This window comes from Myxine glutinosa, chromosome 2 (genome assembly GCF_964187855.1).
Source record: "Myxine glutinosa chromosome 2, kmMyxGlut1.1, whole genome shotgun sequence".
In the NCBI taxonomy this organism is placed as follows: Eukaryota; Metazoa; Chordata; class Myxini; order Myxiniformes; family Myxinidae; genus Myxine; species Myxine glutinosa.
Window position 1 is genome coordinate 258,094,456 of NC_136262.1, and position 27,189 is coordinate 258,121,644.

The following is a 27,189-nucleotide window of genomic DNA, read 5'->3' on the forward strand; positions in this document are numbered from 1 at the left end:
CTCAACGACGCTACCACCCCCGACAGGTACCCGATCCCGCATATTCAGGACTTTTCTGCCCGTTTGGCGGGACGGGACATCTTTTCGAAAATTGACCTGATACGGGGCTACCACCAGGTACCTGTCCGGGCGGCCGACGTCCCGAAGACGGCCGTCATCACGCCGTTCGGCCTGTTCGAATTTTTGCGGATGCCGTTTGGCCTCAAGAACGCGGCCCAGGCGTTCCAGCGCTTGATGGACGGCGTGCTGCGCGACCTGCCGTTTCTTTTCGTCTATCTGGACGATATCCTCGTCGCCAGCACGTCCCGCACCGAGCACCTCCTCCACCTCCGAACACTGTTCGGTCGCCTCAGCGAGCACGGCTTAATTGTCAACCCGGTCAAATGCCACTTCGGCGCGACGACCGGTGACTTTTTGGGCCACCGCATCACCAAGACCGGGGCCGTGCCGCTGCCGACCAAGGTCGAGGCCATCACCACGTTCCCGCGTCCCCGTTCCATCAAGGCCCTCCAAGAGTTCCTCGGCATGGTGAATTTTTATCACCAATTCGTGCCCCGTGCTGCTCAGCTCATGCGGCCCCTTTACGAGGCCCTCCGGGGCAAGCCGGCCAAGCATGACATTGTTTGGTCCGCGGCCATGGACGCGGCCTTCGCCAGCGCCAAACGGGCCCTCGCCGACGCAACGCTGCTGGCTCACCCGGTGCTCAACGCGCCCATCGCCCTCACTACGGACGCCTCCAACTACGCGATGGGCGCCGTCCATGAGCAATGGGTGGACGGGGTTTGGCAGCCACTCGCTTTTTTCAGCCGGCAACTCCGGCCGAACGAGTTAAACTACAGCACGTTCGACCGCGAGCTGCTCGGGCTATTCCTGGCCGTTTGCCATTTCCGACACCTCCTGGAGGGCCGCCCGTTCACGGCTTTCGTCGACCACAAGCCGTTGGTCTACGCAATGGCTAAGGTCACGGAGCCGTGGTCGGCCCGCCAGCAGCGCCACCTCTCCGCCGTGTCGGAGTTCACCACGGACATCCGGCACGTCGCCGGCAAAGACAACGCCGTGGCCGACTGTCTTTCTCAGGCCAGCGCGAACGCGGTCCACCTCGGCGTGGACTTCGCGCTCATGGCGGCCGACCAGATCACCGACGCCTCGGTGCAGGCACTCCGTGCGGCGGACACGGGCCTCCGCCTGGCCGACAATCCCTTCGCGGGCACCGTCCTGCTCTGCGACGTCTCCCAGGGCCAGCCTCGCCCCATCGTGCCTGTTTCCTGGCAGCGCCGCATCTTCGCCTCCATCCACGGCCTTTCTCACCCGGGCCGGAAAGCTTCTCAGAAGCTGGTGTCGGCGCGTTTCGTCTGGCACGGCCTTCGATGAAACATCCGCGACTGGGCCAACGCCTGCACGGCCTGCCAGCGGGTCAAGGTCCACCGCCACACCCAGGCCCCGCTGGCACCTTTCGCCGTGCCTGAACGGCGTTTCGACCATGTCCACGTGGACCTGGTGGGTCCCCTGCCCCCCTCGCGGGGGTTCACCCACCTGCTCACCATGGTGGACAGGACCACCAGGTGGCCAGAGGCCGTGCCCCTCACCTCCACCACCACCGCCGACGTGGCGCAGGCGTTCATCGCCACCTGGGTCGCGCGCTTCGGCGCACCAGCGGACATCTCGTCCGACCGCGGCCCACAGTTCACGTCTGAGCTTTGGGGCGCGGTCGCCCGTTCGTTGGGGGTCACGCTGCACCGCACCACGGCCTACCACCCCCAAGCCAACGGGTTGTGTGAGCGGTTTCACCGCTCCATGAAGGCCGCACTCATGGCCGGCCTTCAGGACGACGGTTGGGCCGACCGGCTGCCGTGGGTCCTTTTGGGCCTTCGCACGGCCCCCAAGGAAGACCTCCAAGCGTCCGCCGCCGAGCTCGACTATGGCCAGCCGCTCCGCGTCCCGGGCGAATTCGTGCCCGACGCTACCAGTCCCTGGTCCGCCGCTCGCCAGCGCTCGGACCTCCAGGAGGCCGCCCGACGATTTGCCCCCGTGCCGACGTCCCGCCACGGTGGCCCCCAGTCCTACGTCCCCCCGGCGCTTCGCACAGCGGAGTACGTCTTTGTGCGTCATGACGCGCACCGGGGGCCACTCCGGCCGCCGTACGACGGGCCCTTCCGGGTCCTGCGACGGGGCGACAAGTCTTTCATCGTCGACTTCGGCGGCCGGCCGGACTGGATTTCTGTGGACCGCCTCAAACCGGCGCACATGGACGTCGACCGACCACCACGGTTGGCCCTTCCTCCGCGGCGAGGCCGCCCCCCGTCCACAGTTCCCCCCGCTCGACCACCCACCACCACGTCGGACCCCTCCCCACGACCCTCCGGGGGTCGCTTCGGCCGGGTCATCCGGACCCCCCTTAAATTGACCCTGCCGGTGCAGGTCGATTCTGGAGGGGCGTGTGTAGCGGTTACCGCTGGATGCACACAATCGCCTTGCACCGGCCAGAACACGGCCAGACGCGCCTCTCCCGGGCATGCCCGGACTCACTGTTCCCGGGCACGCCCGAACCTCCCGGGCACGCCCGGTCTCGTCTTTCCCGGTCATGCCCGCTCTCGCCTTTCCTGGGCTCGCCCAGAGCGTCCGGGCATGCCCGCTATCGCCTTTCCAGGGCTCGCCCAGAGCGTCCGGGCATGCCCGCTATCGCCTTTCCAGGGCTCGCCCAGAGCGTCCGGGCATGCCCGCTATCGCCTTTCCAGTGCTCGTCCAGAGCGCCCGGGCACGCCCAGCCTCGACTTGCCAGGCCGCAGCCAAACACGCCCGGGCAGGTCCAGACTCGCCTTTCCAAGGCTCGCCCTTGACACCCGGGCATGCCCGGTATAGCTTTTGCCGGGCAAACTTCCCGACATAAATGTGTATATATATTGCTGCCCGATAAACGGGCTTGTCAGAATACCTGAGCTGTTTTGTTTCAATAAAGCAACTCGGACGAATTCCGTCTTTGGTCGCGTCAATTCTTTTGACTCGCGTTGGAGCGCAGTTCCTTCACCCCCCCTTATAATTTTTTTTTTTTTTTGGATGCATAATCGAGGCTCGTGAAAGAGCTAACATTGATCACACAAACAAATCAAACAGACAAACAAACAAAGTATATAAAAAGAGGAGCGGTAAACAAGATGGGAAGAGAAGGGGAAGCACATAAACACAACATTTGAGAGCAGGGACATCGGGAATGTGTGGGAGGGAGAGGGCTTGGGGGGAGGTGGCGTGGGAAGGGGGGGGGGTGGGAGAAGTATAAACACAAGGACACCATGGACTTCCAGGAAAGAACTTGGTATTTCAAAAAAGTGGATTTGGGGTGAAATTAGCGGGGGTAGAAAAGATCAAGGTTTTGGATGGGGGAAGATAAGAGATGGTGGTGAACAGCTGTTTTAAAGACCTGGAGGGAGGAGTGGGATTGAAGAGAGTGAGGGAGTTTGTTCCAGAGGCGGGAGAAAAGAGGAATGAAGGAGTGAAGGTGAGCAGAGAGTCTTGATTTTGGCAGTTTAACCATAAGAGGGTTGCAGGCAGATCTTGTGCGACCTGTAGGGAATATTTGGGGGACAGAGCCCAGACAGAGCTGGAGGAGCAAGGCCGGAGAGAAGTCGGTAGAAGACAGAAAGACCACCAACCTGCCTGCGGTGAGTAAGTGAAAGGCCCTCGGAGGTAGATTCATCACGGGAGATTCCAATGATTCTCAACGCTTTGGTTTCAATAGCGTGAAGACGAGCTCGGTGTGAGGCAGGAGCACCAGCCCAGAGGGGAGAGCAGTATGCCATTGAGCTGCGGATGAAAGCCTTGTATGTGGTGAGGAGCTCAGGTGTGCCAAGGAAGGACTTCGTACGACGGAGGATGCCCAGTCGGCGACTGGCTTTGGAGGCGAGATTTGAAATGTGGTTTTCCCAGGAAAGATCATGGCAGATAGTGAGACCCAAAAGCTTGAGTGACATAACTTATTGGAGAGGATTATTCAGAAAGTGGATGGGAGGGTTGTCCAGTCGGTCTTTTCGGAGAGACATCGTAAGAGTGTGAGATTTGTCAGGATTGAAAAACATGTTCCACTTGTTTGCCCAGTCTGTAATTTTGTGCAGGTCTGCAGAGAGTGAGGATGCTGCAGACTGCCGATCTGAGGGATGAGATATGGAGCGGCAGAGAGTGGAGTCATCAACAAAGAGATAGAGAGGATTTTCAAGAGAGTCGGAGAGATCATTGATGAAGACCAGAAAAAGCACAGGGCCCAGAACACTACCTTGCGGAACTCCAGCCTGAACAGGAAGAGGAGATGAGAGAAACCCATTCAGGGCCACACGTTGACTACGACTAGAGAGGAAGTCCGCCAGCCATGCGTGGAGATTTCCATGGATACCAAAGGAGGAGGGTTTGGTGAGCAGAGCGGGCAGAGAAAGCAGAGAGCAGAGAAAGCAGAGAGCAGGGAAATTTAAAACTTTTGTTGTCTTATAGCACAGAATTAAATTGCATTACATCAGACTTTTTCACCTTTATTTACGCATCGTAATCGACAACTTCCAAGTGAAAAACAAATTCTACAAATTTCAGAAAATTAATTTAAAAAACGAAACTAAACTTGATTGGATAAATGTCCACCACCCTGAGCTAATACTTGGTGGAAGCACCTTTGACAACAGTTACACCTGTGAGTCTGTTGGGATCTGTCTCTACCAACTTTGCACACCTTGATTGGACAATATTTGCCCTTTCTTCTGCACAAAACTGTTCAAGCTCAGTCAAGTCGCGTCGGGAGCGTTGACAGACACCAATCTTCAAGTCATGCCACACATTTTGGATTGGATTTAGGTCCAGGCTTTGACTAGGCCACTCAAGGACATTTATCTTTTTGTTCCTTAGCCACTCCAGTGTAGCTTTGCCTGTGTGCTTCAGGTCGTTGTCTTGCTGAAATGTGAACTCCCGTCCCAATTTCAGATTTCTTGCAGAGAGCAGCAAGCAAGGTTTCCTCTCAGATTTGTTTGTGTTTTGCTCCATTCATTTTCCCTTCTATCCAGACAAGTTCCCCAGTCCTTGCTGATGAGAAACATCCCCATAACATGATGCTGCCACCACCATGCTTCACAGTAGGGATGGTGTTCTTTGGTTGATATGCTGTGTTGGGTTTGCGTCAAATGTAACGTTTTGAATTTTGGCCAAAAAGTTCCATCTTAGTTTCGTCAGATAACAAAACTTTTTGCCACATGGCTTCAGAATCTCTGGGGTGTTTTTTTGCATACATCCAATGGGACTCAATGTGGGCTTCTTTGAGTAATGGCTTCCTTCTTGCCACCCCACCGTACAGACCAGACCTGTGGAGTGCTTGGGATATTGTTGTCACATGCACATAGTGGCCAATCTTTGCCATAAAGTCCTGTAGCTCTTTTAAAGTTGTCATTGGCCTCTTGGTGGCCTCTCTGATCAGTCTACTCCTTGCTTGGTCATCCAGTTTGGAGGGACGGCCTGATCTAGGCAGTGTCTTGGTGGTACCATACACCTTCCACTTCTTAATGGTTGTCTTTACTGTGCTCCAAGGGATATTCAAGCCCTTTGAAATATTTTGATACCCATCCCCTGATCTGTGTCTTTCCACAACTTTATCCTGGAGATATTTTGAAAGCTCTTTGGTGCTCATGGTTGAGTCTTTGCTGTGAAATGCACTACCCAGCAGAGGAAACCTACAGGAACAGCTGATTTTATGCTGAAATAATCAGAATCACTACAATGTAACACAGTTGGAGGCCAATTAACTTGGTGTGTGATTTTGAAGGTGATTGGTTACACCTGAGCTAATTTACTATTGCTATTATAAGGTGGGTGGACACTTATCCATCCACGATATTCTAGCTTTGTATTTTTATTAATTTTCTGAAATTTGTAGAATTTGTTTGTCACTTGGAAGTTGTGGAAGCCTGGTGTTGGCTTAGCGGTGAGGGTGCCGGCTTTGGATCCTAGGATCCTGGGTTCGAATCCCGGTCGATCGCTGAATTAACGCCAGGGGGTTTGACTCAGCCTGTCATCCTTCCGAGATCGGCAAATTGTGCACCAGCTTGCTGGGATGAATGACCACGGTGTGTACCCCGACCTAGAATAGGTACACGGTATCCCTGCGCATCGAAGAGCGTGACCAAGGGTTGGCGTCAGAAAGGGCACCCGGCCATAAAAAAAAACATTGCCTCAAAAAGGGAACCATGATTGTCATTGGACCCGCAAGGCTAACCCCCGCTATAGCGGGGAAAAATGGCCTTAAAACGATCATTCATTCATTCATTCACTTGGAGGTTGTGGGTTACGATGTGTAAATAAAGGTGGAAAAGTCTTATTTCATGCAATTTAATTCCAGGCTATTAAGGCAACAAAAGGTGAACATTTTAAAAGAGGGTGTACACTTTCTATAGGCACTTTCTATACGAGTATGTACTGTATATATATATATATATATATATATATATTGTTGCAGTTTTTAGAACCTTCACATGAAATTTAGTATTAAATTCCCTTATAAATAACCCATGTGCACATTTCCCCTTAATTGGCTGTTAAATGAAATAATCGCACCTTAGTTAGTCCATCACACCACGTAGCGAACCATAGGATCTCCCCATAGTTATTTTATTATTATGTGTTTCAGTATAAGGCCATGTTCCCACTAGTCGATCTTACGTTGCACCAAATCAAATAAGATAGATCCCCTTTTCAATTGCCCCAAAACTTCATTGCCAGCAGCGTTCGCCTACATTGCCAGCAGCATTCGCCTCCATTGAACACGAGGTCATCTCGGAGAAGAAGGGGGGAGGAGCTACATTACGGGCGTGGCCCGCACCTCGTCATCAAAGGTGGAATCAGCCAGCCCTTTCCGACCAACCAAGGCTCAGTGGGTGTGGCTTGAGAGGGCGTGGTGAGAAACATCGAGTAGGTTCGCGAAGGTTCCAAGATGTGGCCATATATAACCCGTTGCAAGAAGCCCCCACAGAGAGTTTTAAGGGAGGTGCGCTGGACCAAAGAGAGTTCTGTGGCGGGAGGCGCGTGAACAAGTTTTGCGAGTGCTGTGAGTGTTGCGCAAGTCACAAGAGCTTCGGAGGATGTACGAGGCCTGAGAGAGGCGCTGCTTCAACCAGCCCCGCTTCAACCAGCCGCGAGAAGCCCTGACGCGCTGCTGCGAGCAAACCTGTGCGTGAAGCAGAGTGCGGGGGAGTCGGCGGCCGCTCACCTCCAGCCTGCCGCCCTGCACGGACCCTTATTCTCCCTCCAGCCAATCCTACCTTCAATTCCCCATTCGTGTACGTGAGTTTGTCTTGTCCATGGGGTTTAAGTAAGCTTGTTTTAAGAATTGCACTGTGTCTTCTATCTTCACTGTACATTACTTTCGTTTTCTTCTGTTTTTGTATAGTAGTTAATAAATATCTGTTCCTTCCTACCTTTGGCTTCTTCATTCTCGCCTGATCGTCTTTGTCTTTTTCCTGATTGAACACCTGTGGCACGATTTTGGCCAACGCTCATAATCGGGTTAGTAATTGTTAATGGCTCGAACTTCGGGTTGCTAAAACCGCTCGGCAACTAGTCCATCTAAAACCGTGGTTCGAGCAGAAGTTATTCCCTCGTTCCCAGCTGGCGGTAGTAATTAGTTAAGTAGCGAACCCCTAGGCCTAACAAACCCTACCTACCGTCGGTCCGGGAGGGACGTTGTAACTTCGAGGACTCACGTCGGTCGGTGACAGACAAGGGGATCAACCCCCCTTGGTAAGGGGAAAAGGCCGACGTTGAGATCCGTAACAATATATATATATATATATATATATATATATATATATATATATATATATATTGTTGCGGTTTTGAGTTTTTTTTTACAAATGAAGGTTAATTTCCCCCTCATAGTTTAGTCACACTACAACACGTAGCCTCGCTATAGTTCAGTTATTTCTTAGTAAATGTAAGCATAGTCCTTTTCCTGTGTTTGTTTTGTGTTGAGTAGAATAATGAGAGTTCGGTCCTTCCATTGCTTATGCCGCCTCGATACTTTGGTTTTTGGCGCAAATTAACACGAGGCCGGCCTAACAAGTCGATCAAGGCCGAAGGAAGGTGGAGGAGGAGCCGACGGTAATCACGAGCCGCCAATCAGTGCTCGAAGGGAGTGGCTTAGCACTGCGTCAAAAGGCGTGGTTTTTGGAACATTCTAGGTGGGCTAAGGGCGTGGCCATATAACCCTTTGCGCAAAGCCCCCACCCCAGTTATGGGAGAGGCGCTTGAGAGTTGAGCAGTTATGGGGAGAGGCGCTTAAGAGTTGGACAAGTTCTGAGGAGAGAGGCGCTCGTTGAACGAGTTCTGAGGAGAGGTGCGCTGAAAGAAGCCAAATGAGTTTTGAGGGAAGAGGCGCTTGAACAAGTTAATTGCTCGGTTGAGCTTGAGGCACATCCTCTATTGAGTTACGCGAGGGAAAGCGTGCCGTTGATTAATAGCGCTGTGAGGAACCACCGAGCCGTGCGAGAGACGCGTATATTTTCCCACCTGCCTGCTCTGCCTTTGTTCGAGAGACGCGCTGCAAGGATCCCTCCCGCCGCCTGCTTGCCTTCATCAAGGGACATGCTGTGACAGGGGAGGGCCACGCCGGGCGAAGCTGTTCCTGGACAACCAAGCCGGCGTGTTCAGCTCATGAACATTTCCTTTCTTCAATTCCCCCTGTGAGTGTGAATGGGCCCGTGTGTGGGAAATAAGCTAAGACTGTTTAAGTGCCTGCTCTGTGTCTCTGCTTCTACCAATCCTTGTGTAAATAATTGTAAATAAACCTGTGTTCTTCCTTCCATTCGACCATTTCGTCTCTTCCATCTATTGACTAAGCATGGTACGAATTATCGCTCTAATCGGGTTCCAATAGCAAGGTAACTGCACGGGCCACGTGGTACGCCATCCGCTCGGACGTACTCAAATTATGCGTGGTTCATGCGAGGCTTGCTCCCCGCTTCCGCGGTGGCATATGTACTTAGGTACGTGCGAGAATTGTCCAGAAACCCTACCCTGCGTCTGCCCGGGAGGGGCGACTCAAGTCTCTCGGTTGCGACGACCCAAAGAGGACAAGGGGCTTAATCTCCCCTTGGTAAGGGCAGGAGGGTCGTGCGGAAACCGTAACAATATATATATATATATATACTGTTTTGTTAGTGGTAGGACTTTGATGAAAGAGGAGACATCCTATATCATATATATATATATATTCGCTTTATATCCTGTTTCTGTTTGCATTAAAATTATTACACTTCACTGCCATGGTCTATAATATGGAAAGTTGTAGCGACCCATGGGTCCCCCAAGCAAGACCAGCATCAGAATCTCCTTGCTCCAGCCGGTGACGTCACCGGCGGGGATCCGCGGCGCCAGAGTGGCTGGTCACGTGACCACCAAAGCGCGCCGCGCGTGCGGGTATAATCAGCTACACCTGTCGATCACGTGACCACCGAAGCACGCCTCGCTTGAGAGGCGTGGCTTTCGGTTTCGGTTTCGGTTTCTGGTTGTGCTTTATAATGCAGCCCGATAAACGGGCTTTTCAGTGTTCCCGAGTTGGTTTTACGAATAAATATCTTCTCGGACGAGTTTGTGCCTTGCCATCCTTTTGTCCGTATCATGCTGGAGCCCGGACTCCTTCACTGGTGACCCCGAATTTGAACACGCAACCCCGACTGCCCCCGCACGGATGCGGGGGCTGCGAACGGACACGGCGAGCACGCCCTAGCCAGGGAAGCCACCTAAGCTGGTGACGCCGGCTTCTCCCGCACGGCTTCGGGCGCAGTTTCGAACGCGGTTTCGAAATGCCGGAGTTTCGGAAACGACGACGGCCATGACTATGAGGTTCGCGCACCGCACTCGGCTCTTCCTCTACGACCGGAGGGGCGAAGCTATTCCAGGACCCTCCGGAGGCACGGCTGCTTCGTCACCTTCGCGCGCACTGACGTTGGCGGAACGGCTGCTTCGTCACCTTCGCGCGCACTGACGTTCGCGGCACGGCCGCTTCGTCACCCTCGCGCACCTACAACTACAACCGCAGCTACTTCTCCGACCCCGCATCCTCGGGAGGCCCGCGAGGAACCTCGGCAGCCTCCCCCGAGGCCTGGACCAGCCCCTCGGTTGGCTCACCCGCTTTTCGCGTGCACCGCTCGAGCCTTCTCGGCATTGCCCCCGCGCACTGCAACCTCGGGAAGCCCACGAGGAACCTCGGCAGCCTCCCCCGAGGACTTGCCCGGCCCCTCGGCCGCTCCCCGTCCACTGCATCCCCCGAGGCCTTGACCAGCCCCGCATCCTCGGGAGGCCCGCGAGGAACCTCGGCAGCCTCCCCCGAGGCCTTGACCAGCCCCTCGGTTGGCTCACCCGCTTTTCGCGCGCACCGCTTGAGCCTTCTCGGAACTGCACCCGCAAACTGCAACCTCGGGAGGCCCGCGAGGAACCTCGGCAGCCTCCCCCGAGGACTTGCCCGGCACCTCGGCCGCCCCCCCGTCCTGCACCCCCCGTCCGACCACCCGCCACCACACCGGACCCCCCCTGCCTGCACCCCCCGTCCGACCACCCGCCACCACACCGGACCCCCCCGCGACTGGCCAGGGGTCGTTTCGGTCGGGTCATCCGGACCCCCCTCAGGTTGACCTCCCTGGACCAAGTCCATTCTGGGGGGGCGTGTGTAGCGACCCATGGGTCCACCAAGCAAGACCAGCATCAGAATCTCCTTGCTCCAGCCGGTGACGTCACCGGCGGGGATCCGCGGTGCCAGAGTGGCTGGTCACGTGACCACCAAAGCGTGCCGCACGTGCGGGTATAATCAGCTACACCTGTCGATCACGTGACCACCGAAGCACGCCTCGCTTGAGAGGCGTGGCTTTCGGTTTCGGTTTCGGTTTCTGGTTGTGCTTTATAATGCAGCCCGATAAACGGGCTTTTCAGTGTTCCCGAGTTGGTTTTACGAATAAATATCTTCTCGGACGAGTTTGTGCCTTGCCATTCTTTTGTCCGTATCATGCTGGAGCCCCCTTGGTAAGGGCAGGAGGGTCGTGCGGAAACCGTAACAATATATATATATATATTGTAGCGGTTACCGCTGGATGCACACAATCGCCTTGCACCGGCCAGAACACGGCCAGACGCGCCTCTCCCGGGCATGCCCGGACTCACTGTTCCCGGGCACGCCCGAACCTCCCGGGCACGCCCGGTCTCGTCTTTCCCGGGCATGCCCGCTCTCGCCTTTCCAGGGCTCGCCCAGAGCGTCCGGGCATGCCCGCTATCGCCTTTTCAGGGCTCGCCCAGAGCGTCCGGGCATGCCCGCTATCGCCTTTCCAGGGCTCGCCCAGAGCGTCCGGGCATGCCCGCTATCGCCTTTCCAGGGCTCGCCCAGAGCGTCCGGGCATGCCCGCTATCGCCTTTCCAGGGCTCGCCCAGAGCGTCCGGGCATGCCCGCTATCGCCTTTCCAGGGCTCGCCCAGAGCGTCCGGGCATGCCCGCTATCGCTTTTCCAGTGCTCGTCCAGAGCGCCCGGGCACGCCCAGCCTCGACTTGCCAGGGCGCAGCCAAACACGCCCGGGCAGGTCCAGACTCGCCTTTCCAAGGCTCGCCCTTGATACCCGGGCATGCCCGGTATAGCTTTTGCCGGGCAAACTTCCCGACATAAATGTGTATATATATTGCTGCCCGAAAAACGGGCTTGTCAGAATACCTGAGCTGTTTTGTTTCAATAAAGCAACTCGGACGAATTCCGTCTTTGGTCGCGTCAATTCTTTCGACTCGCGTTGGAGTGCAGTTCCTTCAATATACTGTTTTGTTAGTGGTAGGACTTTGATGAAAGAGGAGACATCCTATATCATATATATATATATATATTCGCTTTATATCCTGTTTCTGTTTGCATTAAAATTTTTACACTTCACTGCCATGGTCTATAATATGGAAAGTATCCTTTATTGGAATGCTGTATTGTAGGGGGAAAATCTCTCACTCCTTCTTTCCTACCTTTTCTCCCAGCATGACGCACGTGTGGCAGATGTGAGACTGCGGCCAATAGGGTCAGCACGTGGTCATCTACCAGTCATTCATGGTGTGCTTCAAGTACAGCAGCGTGGTCGGTGGCATCCTGTTTGCAACCATGGATGGACCCAGCACAACAGTCATGTCGTCTGTGGCATGCTCGGCTTTCCAGCGGAACGGAGTGTCTCCCGTCCTCTTTTCCAGTGAGCTAAATTAACAAAATAATTGAAACTGCTTAGCCAGTGTCTGCAAACATGATACTGTATCAGTTTTGAGCCACCATTTTCTCTATACAAAACTTTCACAGCACGTTGCATAGTCCTCACATTGGGATATAAGTTTTCCTGAGAAATATCATTTATTGAGTTTGTCGTTTTAAAGTCTTTATTATCGGTATTACTTTTTATTTTACACGAGCACTATAGGGGGCTGTCAGGATGGCCTAGAGGTATACACACTCACCGTTAAATTGTCTAGCCTGGGTTTGAATCTCGGCCCAACTATATACTGTCAACTTGGTGTTTCACAGGCATCGATGTGTGTGCCGTCACTCGGATGTATGTTAAACGGGCATCCCGTCTGTTGGTGGATGTTGAAGATCCCATGGTGTCCTTCGCGAAGAGTAGTCAAGCAATCGCCAGCACCATGAACAAATGACAAATTCCTGAGTTGAGCGTCAGGCCTGGCCAGCCGGTTCGTGAAAGACTTGGGGAAGAAAAACTCCTCCCCGCCCTGTCCCCCCCTCCCACCCCCTCAGTCACCCCAATCACCCCTACTAACAAGAACATGGGAATAATTGTGGCTCTTAAAGAAGAAGACACTAGTACTATAGAGGGGTAGTCCGAATATTCTGAGGACAAATATACTATCCATGTTCACCACGAGGGTGTTTAATGTAATCAAATTCCAGGCATATATATTTTTCTACAAGAGCGAGTTTCATGCAACAGCAAGGTTGACGTCGCGGTAAGGTAGCAGGGTGAAAACTGAAAAAATCAAAAAGGAAATGAACGAATGAGAAAGGAACAGAGAAAGGAGGAGAAGAAATACTGATAGTAGAAGGTAAAAGGTTTGGGCTTGGAAAGGTTAATAGGGGTATATAGATCAAGGGTCAGGATGGGGATGGCATGAGGTGGCAGTGCACTGCTGGGGAGGGTTAGAGGAAAGAGAGAGCAGAGAGAGAATATTGTAGAAGAGCAATTAACCTGAAGAGCAATTAATTTAACATTTATCAAAAGCAATTAACCTGTGCCTGCTTCTGCTCTTAATCCAGATATGCACGAATACTTTGAAACTCTCGAGGAGGTCAGAACAATTTATCCTTCCAGTTTCAACATTACAGATCAGACAGTTATTCCACATTACATTATTTAACATTACAGTTATTCCATTCCCCCCTCCTCCCCTTCCCATGCCTCCTCCCCCCAAGCCCTCTCCCTCCCACAGATCTCCCGATGTCCCTGCTCTCCATCTTGTTCTCCCGCTCCCTTTATCATATGTTTCATGTTTTATGTGTCAGCTTGCCTTTTTTGTGATCAATGTTAGCTCTTACACGAGCCTCAATCTTGTACACAAAAAAAAAAGAAAAAAAGAAAAGGGAGATGAACGTATGTAAGCAGGATTAAGGGTCCGTATAGAGGAATAAGCAGCAACTTTATGGAAACTTAGGTGCAATCAGGTGCAAAGGCCTTCAAAAGGTATGAATTAGAAGGTCTTTCGCTTAATAAAGTTAATTTGGCTGAGGCCAAGTGGAGCGGGGTCGAGGACGTTTATTCCTGATGCATGAAACACCCTGCAACCCATGCCTACAGAAAACAGACTTTTTGGAACGCCTTTTGAATGCCTTTTGTTCAAAAAAAAGAATTGAAAAGAAATAGGGACAGTTTGGAGAAACTTTTTATCCCATTTTTTTTTTCATTAGCACCATGGTTTATATTATGGGTGCATATTATGTGCATCCATCTGAGCTATCAATTTAGCAATAAGTTGGAAACTCAGGATTGTTTCTTGATTATTATTTTTTTGTATTAGTGACTGTCCCTATTCACCTGTAAAACGGGGTGAATAGGGACAGCCATAAAAATCCTATTTAACCCATATATGGGGTTAATAGGGACTATAAGTTGCTTTAAAAAAAAACAAGAGAACACTTTCAACCCAAATATCAACAAATCAGTATGGTTATCAATTTTCAGCGAAAACAGTTTCCGAACTTTTTTTCAGTTTGTGTCCCTATTCACCCCATTTCACGGTACTCCCTTTCAGCGTGCGTCATTGCCGAGCCCCCTTCGGTGCCCGGCAATGACGTTACGCAGCACCTGGAGATGGCATAGGAAAGGAGCGGTGAACAAAAGTGAGAACGGAAGAAGAAATAGTGAGGGCCTCGGCCGACGTTCCACGACATGGTCAAGGATGGTTGTGGACGCCTATTGGTATTAATAAATGCACCAATTGCTTACCTTCACTTTTTTCTTCTCGTATACGGGGTAATAATATTCCTGGACACTGTCTGCTTAAGAACAGCTGTGCCAGAACGAATCAATATATAGAACTTTAAAAACATTGTGTGAAGTGCTGATGATGTCCACAGATCTTCACGTCTCCGCCAATAACAAGGCGGAGGGTTTCAAATGTCCAAAACCATGAGGTATGTATGCTGCAGGGTACAAAGAAAAAAATGTGAATAACGCATGTGGCTATAGAAACAGGCAGTAAAATGGTAAAATATATTTTTTTCATCAAAACCATTTCTTCACATCCAGGTTAATATATATATATATATATATATATATATATATGTATATAGTATTTATTAATAGATATATAAATATATTAAAATACAAATTTCAAATGCACACATATGAGGAAGAGTGAAATATGTGCTGTACAGCCGAGACCTTTAGATGACACATGGAGCACATGCGGTTGGCAATTGTTTTTCTCCTTTCTTCTTGCTGACAAGTTAGTGGCTCTCTGTTTTTTACGGCCTCGCCTCAGGTCACGCACCTTCTTCTCTTTCATCCTTCAGGCCCTCCTGCTCACATGCGTTATTCCAGCACCACCCTCCTTGTGAAACTCCTAAAATATAGGGTCACTGCACATGTCCACTCCTATGTTGTCCTCTTCTCCCACTTGCGGAAACTCCTCTCTGTGTGTGCAATCCCACCATTCCCTCCAGGAATCAAGTTGACGGTGCAACACAACCTGACCAAGTCACCTTCCATCCCTACCCATGATATTTTATCTCATCCTGAACTCCCCTTACCCTCCCTATGTCTTTATGGGTTGCAATGTTTCCTTCCATCTTATTTGTCCTCTTCTTGCTCACATCATCTACATGTTGTCTGACTGCCACACTTTTAGTACCTTGCCTTTTACCCTCTGTCACCTTGCTCTTTCATGATGATATACTTTGTATATTTACAAGACCAAAAGTCTAACATTGGCGTAGCCGGGCTTTTTTGATCCTCTATGTGCCTCGTACCTGCCGTTGTTGAAGAGTTGAATCTCTTGGATAGTTGAAGAGGATCGTATGACCTGGGTGGTGATACCAGTTGGTAAATAATGTAAGTATTAATTTTTTTTGAAGTACTCTAACTCTCTAAGCTGGTGTCTCCATGGAAAAGAAGAGATTGCATTGAGACACTGGTTTATTCTATATGTTTCAAGTCAACAATGAACCAACCACACACCGCTTCAATTCAGTAACTTTGCAGTCACGAGAAAGGGATTGCAGTGTTACAATTATATTTACTATATTATTACTATTAACGTTATTATTATTATTATTATTATTACAAAAATGATACTACTGTATTAATAAACCTGGGATAATTTGTCCAACGCAGCCTGAAGGTGAGGCATAAAGGCACGAAGCCTAAGGCCTATATGCACTGCATTGTTCGAAGACCCGCAACGCCTATGCTTTCGAAATTTTCAGGTCATTTTAACAATCGGTTTGCTTGTATTTCACACTGAATGAAAAACGTAGGGGTAGAGCATGCAGATTGTGATATATGACAGGTTAGACGATATGTTCTGCCTCAATAGCATAGAAATCAAAATGGCGGCGTGTGGAGTCAGCTGTCGTACATCACAGATGTCGAATGACATCACAGACGTAATCACATCACATCAACTTTGTCATGTGACCAGATCCTCAGCTCTGATTGGTGTATGTTTCTGAAGGACATACATACATACATACATACAGACATACAGACATATGGACATACAGACAGACAAACACTGTTCTAGATGGTTTTGCCCTACGTGCTACGCCGTAAAAACAAACTCAATCTGTTTGTGAAATTGTACACGGGATATCCTCAAAGCAATGTTTGCAAAACAACTCTTTATATTAAACGTTCCTTTTTGCGATTATAAAATTATGATTAAACGATTATGTAACTTCACTGCCTTTAGAAAGTATTCATACCCATTGAGTTTTTTCACATTTTGTTGTTACAGCCTGAATTTAAAATGGATTAAATTGAGATTTTCTTTTGTCACTGATCTACCCATAATACCATATTATGTCAAAGTGGATTTTTGTTTTTAGAAATATTTACAAAATAATTAAAAATGAAAAGCTGAAATGTCTGACGTCAATAAGTATTCGACCCCATTGCTATGACAATCCGAATTGCGCTCAGGTGCATCCAATTTCTGTTGATCATCCTAGGGATGTCTCTGCAAATTAATGATTTATAAAGATTTATAAAGAAACACCTTTCAATATAAGGTCCCACACTTGACGGTGCATGTCAGTGCAGAAGCCCTACCATGAAGTCAAAGGAACTGTCCGTAAAGCTCCGAGATAGAATTGTGAGGAGGCATAGATCTGGTGGAGGGTATAAAACAATTTCTAGAGTTTTGAAAGTTCCCAAAAGCACAATGAATTCCATCATAAGGAAATGGAAAGAATATGGAACTACCCAGACTTCCTATAGCTGGCTGTCCGAACAAACAGACAAACAGAGATGGCAACCGGGAAAGAAGGACATTGGTCAGGGAGGTGAGCAAGAACCTAATGACCACTCTTACAGAACTCAAGAATTCCTTGGCTGAGATTGGAGAACCTGCCAGAAGCACAACAGTCTCTGTAGCACGTCACAAATCTAGGCTTTATGGGAGAGTGGCCAGACGGAAGCGTCTCCTGAGAAAAAGGCACATGACAGCACGCCTAAAGTTTGCAAAAAGGCATGTGAAACACTGAGAGAGGGAAAAGATGATGTGGTCTGATGAGACGAAAATTTAACTATTTGGCCTGAATGCAAAGCACTATGTGTGACAGAAACCGAGCACAGCTCACCACCCATCTAACATCATCCTTACCGTGAAGCATGATGGTGGCAGCATCATTCTTTGGTGATGCTTTTCAGTGGCAGGGACTGAGTGACTTGTTAGGATAGAGGGAACAATGAATGGAGCCAAACACAGGCAAATCCTTGAGGAGAACCTGCTTCAGAGGGCAAAGGACCTTAGACTGTGGCGAAGATTTACGTTCGAACAGGACAATGGCCCCAAGCATACAGTGAAAGCAACACTGGAATGACTTCAGAACCATAACGCGAAAGTCCTTGAGAGGCCCAGCCAGAACCCAGACTTGAGTCCCATTGAGAATCTGTGGAAAGATGCTGAAAGAACCAATGCTCCCCATCCAACTTGACAGGGTTTGAGCAAATCTGCAAGGAAGAATGGGAGAAACTCCCGAAATCCAGATGTACAAAGCTGATACAGACATACCCAAGAAGACTCTTAGTTGTAATTGCTGCCAAAGGCACTTTGACGAGGTAATTACTCAGGCCGTTATATACTTATGTAAATTAGATATTTCTGTATTTCATTTTTAATTATTTTGTATAAAATATCGAACAAAAAATTATACTCTGACATTAATGGGGTATTGTGTGCAGATCAGCGACAAAAAAATCAATTCAATCCATGTTAAATTCAGACTGTAAGACAACAAAATGTGAAAAACATCAAGGGGTGTGAATACTTTCTGAAGGCACTGCACATGGGTGAAGGGGCGGATTGGAGTTGTTGCATAATGTAGGGAGGGGAAATAACGCGGTTTAGGCATTAACACTCGGCACAGGAGGACAAGAGCTTTTTCTAAACACTTTGCTCAACCCTATATTTTTAATTATAGCAATTACATCATTCTTATGTTAGCACACACTATGAAATAACTAACATGCACTTTAAATAACGCCGATGATCCATTTACCCCTAAGCCAGGTCTGTAACAATATATTTGATATGATGTACCGATGTACCTGAATCAATTAATCGATTTATTATTTATTTCCTTTCTCTTCTGGGCATTAACGCAGGCACCTTTTGAGTTCGGAAGCTAATATTTGGACATGCCAATGACCAAGTGATTTGGGTGTAGAGGGTATTTTTGATTTATTGGTCAATCAATTAATCGATTAATTATTTAATTATTCGATTACTTACTTAATTATTTACTTTTTTAAAGTTACAGATTCGGTTAGTAGGTGCTGCTGAAGCAGTTTCTTAGCAAGGGTGTTGCTGGGTGGTTTGCCATCCCTCTCCCAGCAGTAGTTAGGGTGGGTAAGAGTTTGGAATTTTGACCTGGGCGCAGGTGATATCTCGCCTACAATTTGCGAAGGACAACATATGATCTTTAATGTCCACCAACTAATGCCGGCAGATGGGATGCCAGTTTAACGGTCCATCCGAGGGACGGCACACACATTGATGAATCACTATACCTGTGAAACACCGGAATGACAGTTTATAGCTGGGTTGGGATTCAAACAGTTTAGAGGCAAGTGTGCTCTCAGCCATCCCAGTATATATATATATATATATATATATATATATATATATATATATATATATATATATATATATATATATATATATATATATATGTATGTATGTATGTATGTATGTATGTGTGTATGTATGTGTGTGTGTGTGTGTGTGTGTGTGTGTGTGTGTGTGTGTGTGTGTGTGTGTGTATGTATGTATGTATGTATATATATATATATATATATATATTGTGGCGGACACGAAAGCTCACTGGCGTGAGGGCATCATTCCATGCACCAAGTGGGCGGCGGCCACGCCCGAGGGGTAGGCGTGGCCGCGGGATATACACCGGGCGCGCAGCCCGGAGCGCTCCAGTGCTACAGTGAGCTCTTATAATAAAGACTCTTAAACTTACCGCGTTGTCCGCTTCCTTCTTGTTATACAAGTAAGCGCGCGTAGCACCGCGCTTCATTGGTGACCCTCCGACGTTGGACCAGCCGTCGCTGACCGACCGAATACGCCATCGCAATGGCAAACAACGCGGTTACGATCAAACTCCCCGAGTTCTGGGAGGCGCAAGCTGAAGTATGGTTCCTGCAGGCGGAAGCCCAGTTCCGACTTCAAGGCATCACGGTGGACGAGACCATGTACTGCCACGTGGTCGCCTCCCTCGGGCCCGGCACGGCCGCCCGCGTCGTGTCGTTCCTGAGGAACCCACCGGCCGACGGCAGGTACGAGGCGATCAAGCGTCTCCTCCTCGCCACGTTCGCCGCCTCGTTGAGCAGCTCCCGGAGCGGCTCATCGAGCGGCTCGCCGAGCGGCTTGCTGAGCGGTTCGGTTCCGGCCAGGTTCATCTGTATGCTTCCGGCAGCGAACGAATTCACCCGCCTCCTCGCGGGTTTCCCGGCCCTCACGCGGCCCACCTTCTCGGCGGGGGCCGTCAAGCACGGGGTGGAACACCACATCCCCACCGCCGGGCCACCGGTCTACGCCCGGGCACGCCGCCTTGAGCCGACGAAGCTTGCGGTAGCTAAAGCGGAGTTCGCTACGCTGGAGCGGCCCGGCATCGTGCGGCGCTCCCAGAGTGCTTGGGCGTCGCCGCTTCACATCGTGCCAAAGCCCGGCGGGGGATGGCGACTGTGCGGGGACTACCGGCGCCTCAACGACGCCACCACCCCCGACCGCTACCCCGTCCCCCACATCCAGGATTTCTCCGCCCGGTTGGCGGGCATGTCCTTCTTTTCGAAGGTGGACCTCATACGCGGCTACCATCAGGTCCCCGTCAGGCCGGAGGACATCCCGAAGACGGCGGTCATCACGCCGTTCGGACTTTTCGAATTTCTTCAGATGCCCTTCGGTTTGAAAAATGCGGCTCAGGCATTCCAGCGCCTAATGGACAGCGTCTTGCGCGACTTGGATTTCGTCTACGTGTACCTGGACGACATCCTCGTCGCCAGCGCGTCCCGCGAAGAGCACCTACACCATCTCCGCACGCTCTTCGAACGTCTGGGCCAGCATGGCCTCATCGTGAACCCCGCCAAGTGCCGGTTCGGCGTCGCCGACATCGACTTTTTGGGGCACCGCATCACCAGGCATGGGGCCGTCCCCCTACCGGCCAAGGTGGAGGCGGTGAAGGGGTTTCCGTGCCCCCACACGATCAAGGGGCTCCAGGAGTTCCTGGGCATGGTAAACTTTTACCATCGGTTCCTGCCCCGTATCGCCCAGCTCCTGCGCCCCTTGCACGAGGCCCTCCGGGGCAAGCCGGGCAAAGGTGACGTTACCTGGACCGAGCAGATGGACGCGGCGTTCGTGGGCGCGAAGCTCGCCTTGGCTAATGCCACCATGCTCGCGCACCCGGTGCCCGATGCACCGATCGCCCTCACCACCGACGCCTCGGACTATGCGGTGGGCGCGGTGCACGAGCAATGGGTGCGTGGTGCCTGGCAACCGTTGGCGTTCTTCAGCCGGCAGCTTCGCCCGCCCGAACGCCGTTATAGTACCTTCGACCGTGAGTTGCTCGGGCTTCACCTGGCGGTCAGGCACTTCTGCCATCTGCTCGAGGGCCATGCGTTCACGGCCTTCGTCGACCACAAGCCACTGGTCTTCGCGATGGGCAAGGTCGCCGAGCCGTGGTCGGCCCGGCAGCAGCGTCACCTCTCGGCCGTGTCCGAGTACACGACGGACATCCGGCACGTCGCGGGGAAGGACAACCCGGTGGCGGATTTTCTTTCCCGGTCCGTCGCCCACGCAGTCCACCTTGGCATCGACTATGCCCGGATGGCGGCGGACCAGGCCGCCGACCCCGGCGTCCAGGCCTTGCGGACCGCCGTCACGGGCCTCCGCGTCACCGAGGTGCCGTTCGACGGTGCGGCCCTCCGCGTCACCGAGGTGCCGTTCGACGGCGCGGCCCTCTTGTGCGACGTCTCCCTCGACGGGTGGCCTCGCCCCATCGTGCCCGCGGGCTGGCAGCACCAGGTTTTTGATGCCATCCACGGCCTGTCCCACCCGGGCACGAAGGCCTCCCAGAGGTTGGTCGCCGACAAGTTTGTCTGGCATGGCCTCCGGAAGGCCGTCCGTGGCTGGACCAGGACCTGCCTCGCGTGCCAGCACGCGAAGGTGCACCGGCACACCCAGGCCCAATTGGCCCCGTTTACGGTGCCGGCATGTAGGTTCGACCACGTGCACGTGGACCTGGTGGGACCTCTGCCCCCCTCGCGGGGTTTCACCCATGTCCTGACAATGGTGGACCGCACCACCCGGTGGCCGGAGGCCATGCCTTTGGCGGCTACGACGGCGGCGGACATCGCGCAGGCGTTCATCGCCACCTGGGTCGCCCGGTTCGGCGCCCCCTCGGACATCTCATCCGACCGCGGCCCACAGTTCACGTCGGAGCTCTGGGGGGTGGTCGAGCGGGGGCTCGGGGTCCAGGTGCACCGAACCACGGCCTACCACCCCCAGGCCAACGGCCTGTGCGAGCGGTTCCACCGCTCGTTGAAGGCCGCGCTCCGGGCCACCCTCAGCGACGGCGGCTGGGTCGACAGGCTCCCCTGGGTCCTGCTGGGCCTCCGGACGGCGCCCAAGGATGACCTGCGTGCATCCGCGGCGGAGTTGGTCTTCGGACAACCACTGCGGGTGCCGGGCGAGTTCCTCCCCGACCCCACGGCACCATGGTCCGCGGTGCAGGAGCGCTCCGCGCTGCAGGAGACCGCCCGGAGGTTCGCCCCGGTGCCGACGGCGCACCACGGGCACCTGCCTACGCACGTCGCCCCGGAGCTTCGCACCGCGGAGTACGTCTTCGTCCGGCACGACGCCCACCGGACACCACTGCGGCCCCCGTACGACGGGCCTTTCCGCGTGCTGGAGACCGGGGTGAAACATTTCACCTTGGACATCGGCGGCACTCCCGACCGCGTCTCGGTGGATCGCCTCAAGCTGGCCCACCTCGACATGGACCACCCACCGCCGGTGGCTCGGCCCCCGCGTCGGGGCCGCCCCCCTGCGGGCGGACCCCCGGCACCGCCCAGGCCCGCCGGCACGCCGCCCCCCGGTCCTGCACCCATCCCGGGTGCAGCCGGAGGCATCCCGGCTGGCATCCCTGCACCCCGGACGCCGCCAGTCGCCAGAGGGCGCTTCGGTCGGGTCATCCGTTTGCCCCACAAACTGGCCCTCCAGGTGCGCGGGAATTCTGGGGGGGCGCGTGTGGCGGACACGAAAGCTCACTGGCGGGATGGCATCATTCCACGCACCAAGTGGGTGGCGGCCACGCCCGAGGGGTAGGCGTGGCCGCGGGATATACACCGGGCGCGCCCGGAGCGCTCCAGTGCTACAGTGAGCTCTTATAATAAAGACTCTTAAACTTACCGCGTTGTCCACCTCCTTGTTATACAAGTAAGCGCGCGTAGCACCGCGCTTCAATATATATATATATATATATATATATGATAATGGAAATCATAGATATTAATCAATATATATTAAAATCATATTATAATGGAGCAAATGTATGTGGTTATATATGTATACTGTACATGCATATTCGTGACCAAAACGTCTTCTCCTTCATACATATTTAAAACCGAAAAATACGATCTGTGAAGCTGTGAGGTGGTAAAGCCGTGTGACTATATATCTGTTAATTACGTACTGCTTGAACGTTGGTTCCATTATGTCTACTAGGGCATGCCCGTACTATATCTATATCTAAAATTATATCCCCCCCTCTATTTACATGAAATGGTTTGGTCCATGAAATGTTTTGGTCCATTCGCAACGCCAAAGCGAACGGCGAACGGCTTGCGAGTACAGTGACAATCCCCCCGGGGTTTTAATTAGTTTTAAAACATCGTTTAACGCCAACATAGTTTGCAAACGTGAAATAAATGAATACGCTCTCAAATGTGCCATCCGAGGCAGAGTGTGCCCGCCACGTTCGGCACACGCGATCGTTCGCTGCTCTCTGATTGGTTGAATCGTTTTTTGGACATAGCTCGGTAAGTAATTGTCCGATTAATATGAAACCTTGAAAAGGCACATCCTCGGGTCCCCAGCAATATACCTGGCAAGTTAAAAGTATATCGGACCCGTGGTTGTCGAGAAACAGCGGTCACAGACAAACGTACAAACGTACAAACAGAGATTACTGGAATTATAGATAGATTAGTTATGTACTGTTGGGAATATACCTTCAAAGTTTAGACCCTTTAGACTGCTGAGACCCCTTAGACCTTTAAAGACCCTTCAAGTCCCCCAAGACGTAAGACCCAAAAGACCCCGAAGACCCAAAACACACACACACACACACACACACACACACACACACACACACACACACACACACACACACACACACACACACACACACACACACACACACACACACTTGACTTCATCCATGCATAATGTCCTGTAATATATAATAATCGAAACGACACTTTGAATTGAAGGAGTTAGAACACATTGTTTGGATTTTATTTTTAATACACGAGATGAAATGCCGCCATTCCTTTGCCTGAGTACTTTTATAGCATGGGTTCATTTAGGAAAGCAATGGTGTTCAGGTACTAGCTATAATTTAGCTCACAATATGTTTACCTAACTTCCATCATAACTGGGTTCAGCCGGCTGTCTTCAGGATGGTCCTGGAGAACCATGGAAACGACTAGCGATCCCTCAGTATGTGACAACCATTCACATGTAATTAGGGCTTTCATGTTTGTTATTGAAATATGTAGTGAAGGTGAAACATAACGTAGAAGTTGAAAAACCTGGGCTTGCTCGCCAACCCATGCATTGCTTGTTTGTGCCTGTTTTTTGCTGTCATATTCCCATGGGTGTTGCCTGGTGTTGGGCTGGTGTTGGTTGTAGGTGGTGTTGCCTGGTGTTGGGCTAGCGGTTAGGGTGCCAGCTTAGGATCCTAGGATCCTGGGTTCGAATCCCGGTCGATCGCTGAATTAACGCCAGGGGGGTTGACTCAGCCTGTCATCCTTCCGAGGTCGGCTAATTTGAGTACCAGTTCACTGGTAATTCCCTGTGTGTCGTAAAAAGGCGACAAAAAGGGTTGGCGGCAGGAAGGGCATCCGGCCGTAAAACATTGCTTCAAAAAGGGGACCGAAAAACAACAACAACCACGGTCCCCGAAAAAGGCCAACGCCCGCTTGAGGGGAAAAATGGCCTCTAAATGTGGTTATTTTAATTTATTTATTCCCATGGGGTGCGTGCAGGAGCATGGTGAGGAGGCGAGATGTGAGGCCCAACTACCTCATGCACAGTGTTAACTGCACGGGCTGGGAGGCACACCTTACATTGTGCGAGTTCTTCTTCTACCAGAGTGGCCAGGGTCGCAACCGCTGCACAAACGGCATGCCCGTAACAGTAACCTGCATTCCAGGACCTGCATTCTCTTCTGGTCTTGCTTTCAAGAAGCTTTTCCGTGCAGAGGTTTGTTCTTCATTGGAGTTACTACCTCTTTATTATTGTGAAGGAGAGGATCTTGCCTCATTGTCCAAACAACAAAAACAATGATGTTCGTGTGCCAAATAAGGATCTTAGTGGATGCACAACAATTTCTAGGAATTCTTTTTGGATGCCTCACTGTGAAGATTGTTATTTGAAACGTACAAACAATTCATTGATTTCTTGTAGCAAGTTCAAATTAACAAAGAATGCATGTACAAAGAGAGATGCTTCAAGCTCCAGGGTTTTTTTTGTTTTTTTTTAAATACTGAATCGAGGCTCGTGAAAGAGCTGACAACCACGAGGGAAAGACAGTACAGGGGGAAACATTCATTAAAACACATTCAACAAAAAGACATCCAGGAACACAGCACGGGGGACCACGACGGAAAGACAGCACAGGGGGAAACATTCATTAAAACACATTCAACAAAAAGACATCCAGGAACACAGCACAGGGGGACCACGAGGGAAAGACAGTACAGGGGGACCACGACGGAAAGACAGCACAGGGGGACCACGAGGGAAAGACAGTACAGGGGGAAACATTCATTTAAACACATTCAACAAAAAGACATCCAGGAACACAGTACAGGGGGACCACGAGGGAAAGACAGCACAGGAGGACCGCGAGGGAAAGACGGTACAGGGGGAAACATTCATTAAAACACATTCAACAAAAAGACATCCAGGAACACAGCACAGGGGGACCGCGAGGGAAAGACAGTACAGGGGGACCGCGAGGGAAAGACAGTACAGGGGGACCGTGAGGGAAAGACAGTACAGGGGGACCGCGAGGGAAAGACAGCACAGGGGGACCACGAGGGAAAGACGGTACAGGGGGAAACATTCATTAAAACACATTCAACAAAAAGACATCCAGGAACACAGCACAGGGCGACCGCGAGGGAAAGACAGTACAGGGGGAAACATTTCTACAGGGGGAAACACAAGGGTTCATCAGCATCGAGCTGGTGCTAGATGAATCCCAGAATTAGGTTTTGCTTTTACAAGATGGCCTGAAAGTCACTTTACCTCTGCTATAAACAAATGGTACTTGGTGATGAATTCAGAGGTGCAAGGGGAACTAGAACTGCACTTGGTATGGAGCAAACCTCCGCCAGGCTGAACAGTTTATGTTATGTATCCCACTGATAGGCCGGATCTGGATTCGGACCTGAACCAAACTCTAATCGGCTTGTTCTTGCTTCCTAACCAACTCATACATCAAGTTTTGTCATAGCCCGTCCAATTTTTTTTGGAGATATCATGCTATATATCGTTTTTGGCCCTATCTCTCAATGATGAAGTCACGTAAAAATGATCGTATCCAGATCTGGATCTTCACCAAAATCGAATCAATACATTCTTGCCACATGGCCCAACCTGTCCACCAAGCTTTATCTGAATCTATCCCTAACTTTTTGAAATATCATGCTCATAGACAGACAGACAGACAAATAAATAAACATATGTCACCCACAGGGTGAACCGTATCTTGCCAAAATGTGAACATGAGTGACTTGCTTCAGGTCACACTGAGGTGAACAGAACTGCTATCCACTAGAAGCGACTCTTTGAGGAATGTCTGCCCACGAGATATTCCGATGATAATCGTTCTAGAGAGTGACCTTGAAAAATACGTGTTTGCCTTATAACGTCACCAAATGACGTCATTTATATAATGTCTAAAGCTTGACCTTGACCTATAAATGTCTAAAGCTTCACTTCGCAAAGTGACCTTGACCTTTGACCTTGACCTTAATAATTTCGTATGGTGAATAGTATGTCTTCATGACCAACGCACATGAAATATTGAAAGATTTTGATGAGAACTGAGGAAATAATTTTTTCATGAAAATTCCGTTTTTTCGTCATGACGTCATCAAATGACGTCATAGCGTCAAACTGTTTACAGATCTGGGAAGCACTCGTCAAGGGCATTCATATGAGGTATTACTCGATATGGTACCTACGATTTCAAAATTTGACCTTGGGGTCAATAATTTTCGACCTCCAGCGCTAACCATGAAGGTCAAGGCCGATCGCCACCAAAAACTAATCAGCTGAGCGCCGGACCATATACTAGATTCCCATGAAGTTTGGAGACGATCCGATCAAAGTTACTCAAAAAATTAGTGTTTCGTCGACCTCCATGATTGACCACAAAGTGACCTTGACCTTTGACCTTGACCTTCAAAATTTTGTGTGCTGAAGGGTATCTCTATAGGACTCTGATATGCGAAGTTACAGGAGTTTCCAATAATAACTGTGGTCTACAGAGTGATCTAAACGTGAAAAAAAATGATTAACCACAAACAAAAAAACAAAATGAAGGTCAAGGCCGATCGACACCAAAAACTAATCAACTGAGCGCCATACCACACCCTATATACCCACCAAGTTTGGAGATCATAAGATCAAAGTTAC

At 50.9% G+C, this 27,189-nt stretch overlaps 1 protein-coding gene across 4 annotated transcripts in view; it reads left to right on the forward strand.

Annotated features, from left to right (window-relative positions):
* The window catches only part of LOXL3 (lysyl oxidase like 3), a 398,335-nt gene that overhangs the window by 90,792 nt on the left and 280,354 nt on the right, over nucleotides 1-27,189 (forward strand). For 2 of the 4 annotated variants that reach the window (XM_078772481.1, XM_078772482.1), the window contains 2 exons: nucleotides 12,016-12,221; nucleotides 24,528-24,744. In XM_078772481.1, the coding sequence (XP_078628607.1) occupies nucleotides 12,016-12,221; nucleotides 24,528-24,744 (423 nt within the window). The remainder of the gene's footprint in view (nucleotides 1-12,015; nucleotides 12,222-24,527; nucleotides 24,745-27,189) is intronic. The other 2 variants (XM_078772483.1, XM_078772484.1) reach the window with 1 other exon arrangement.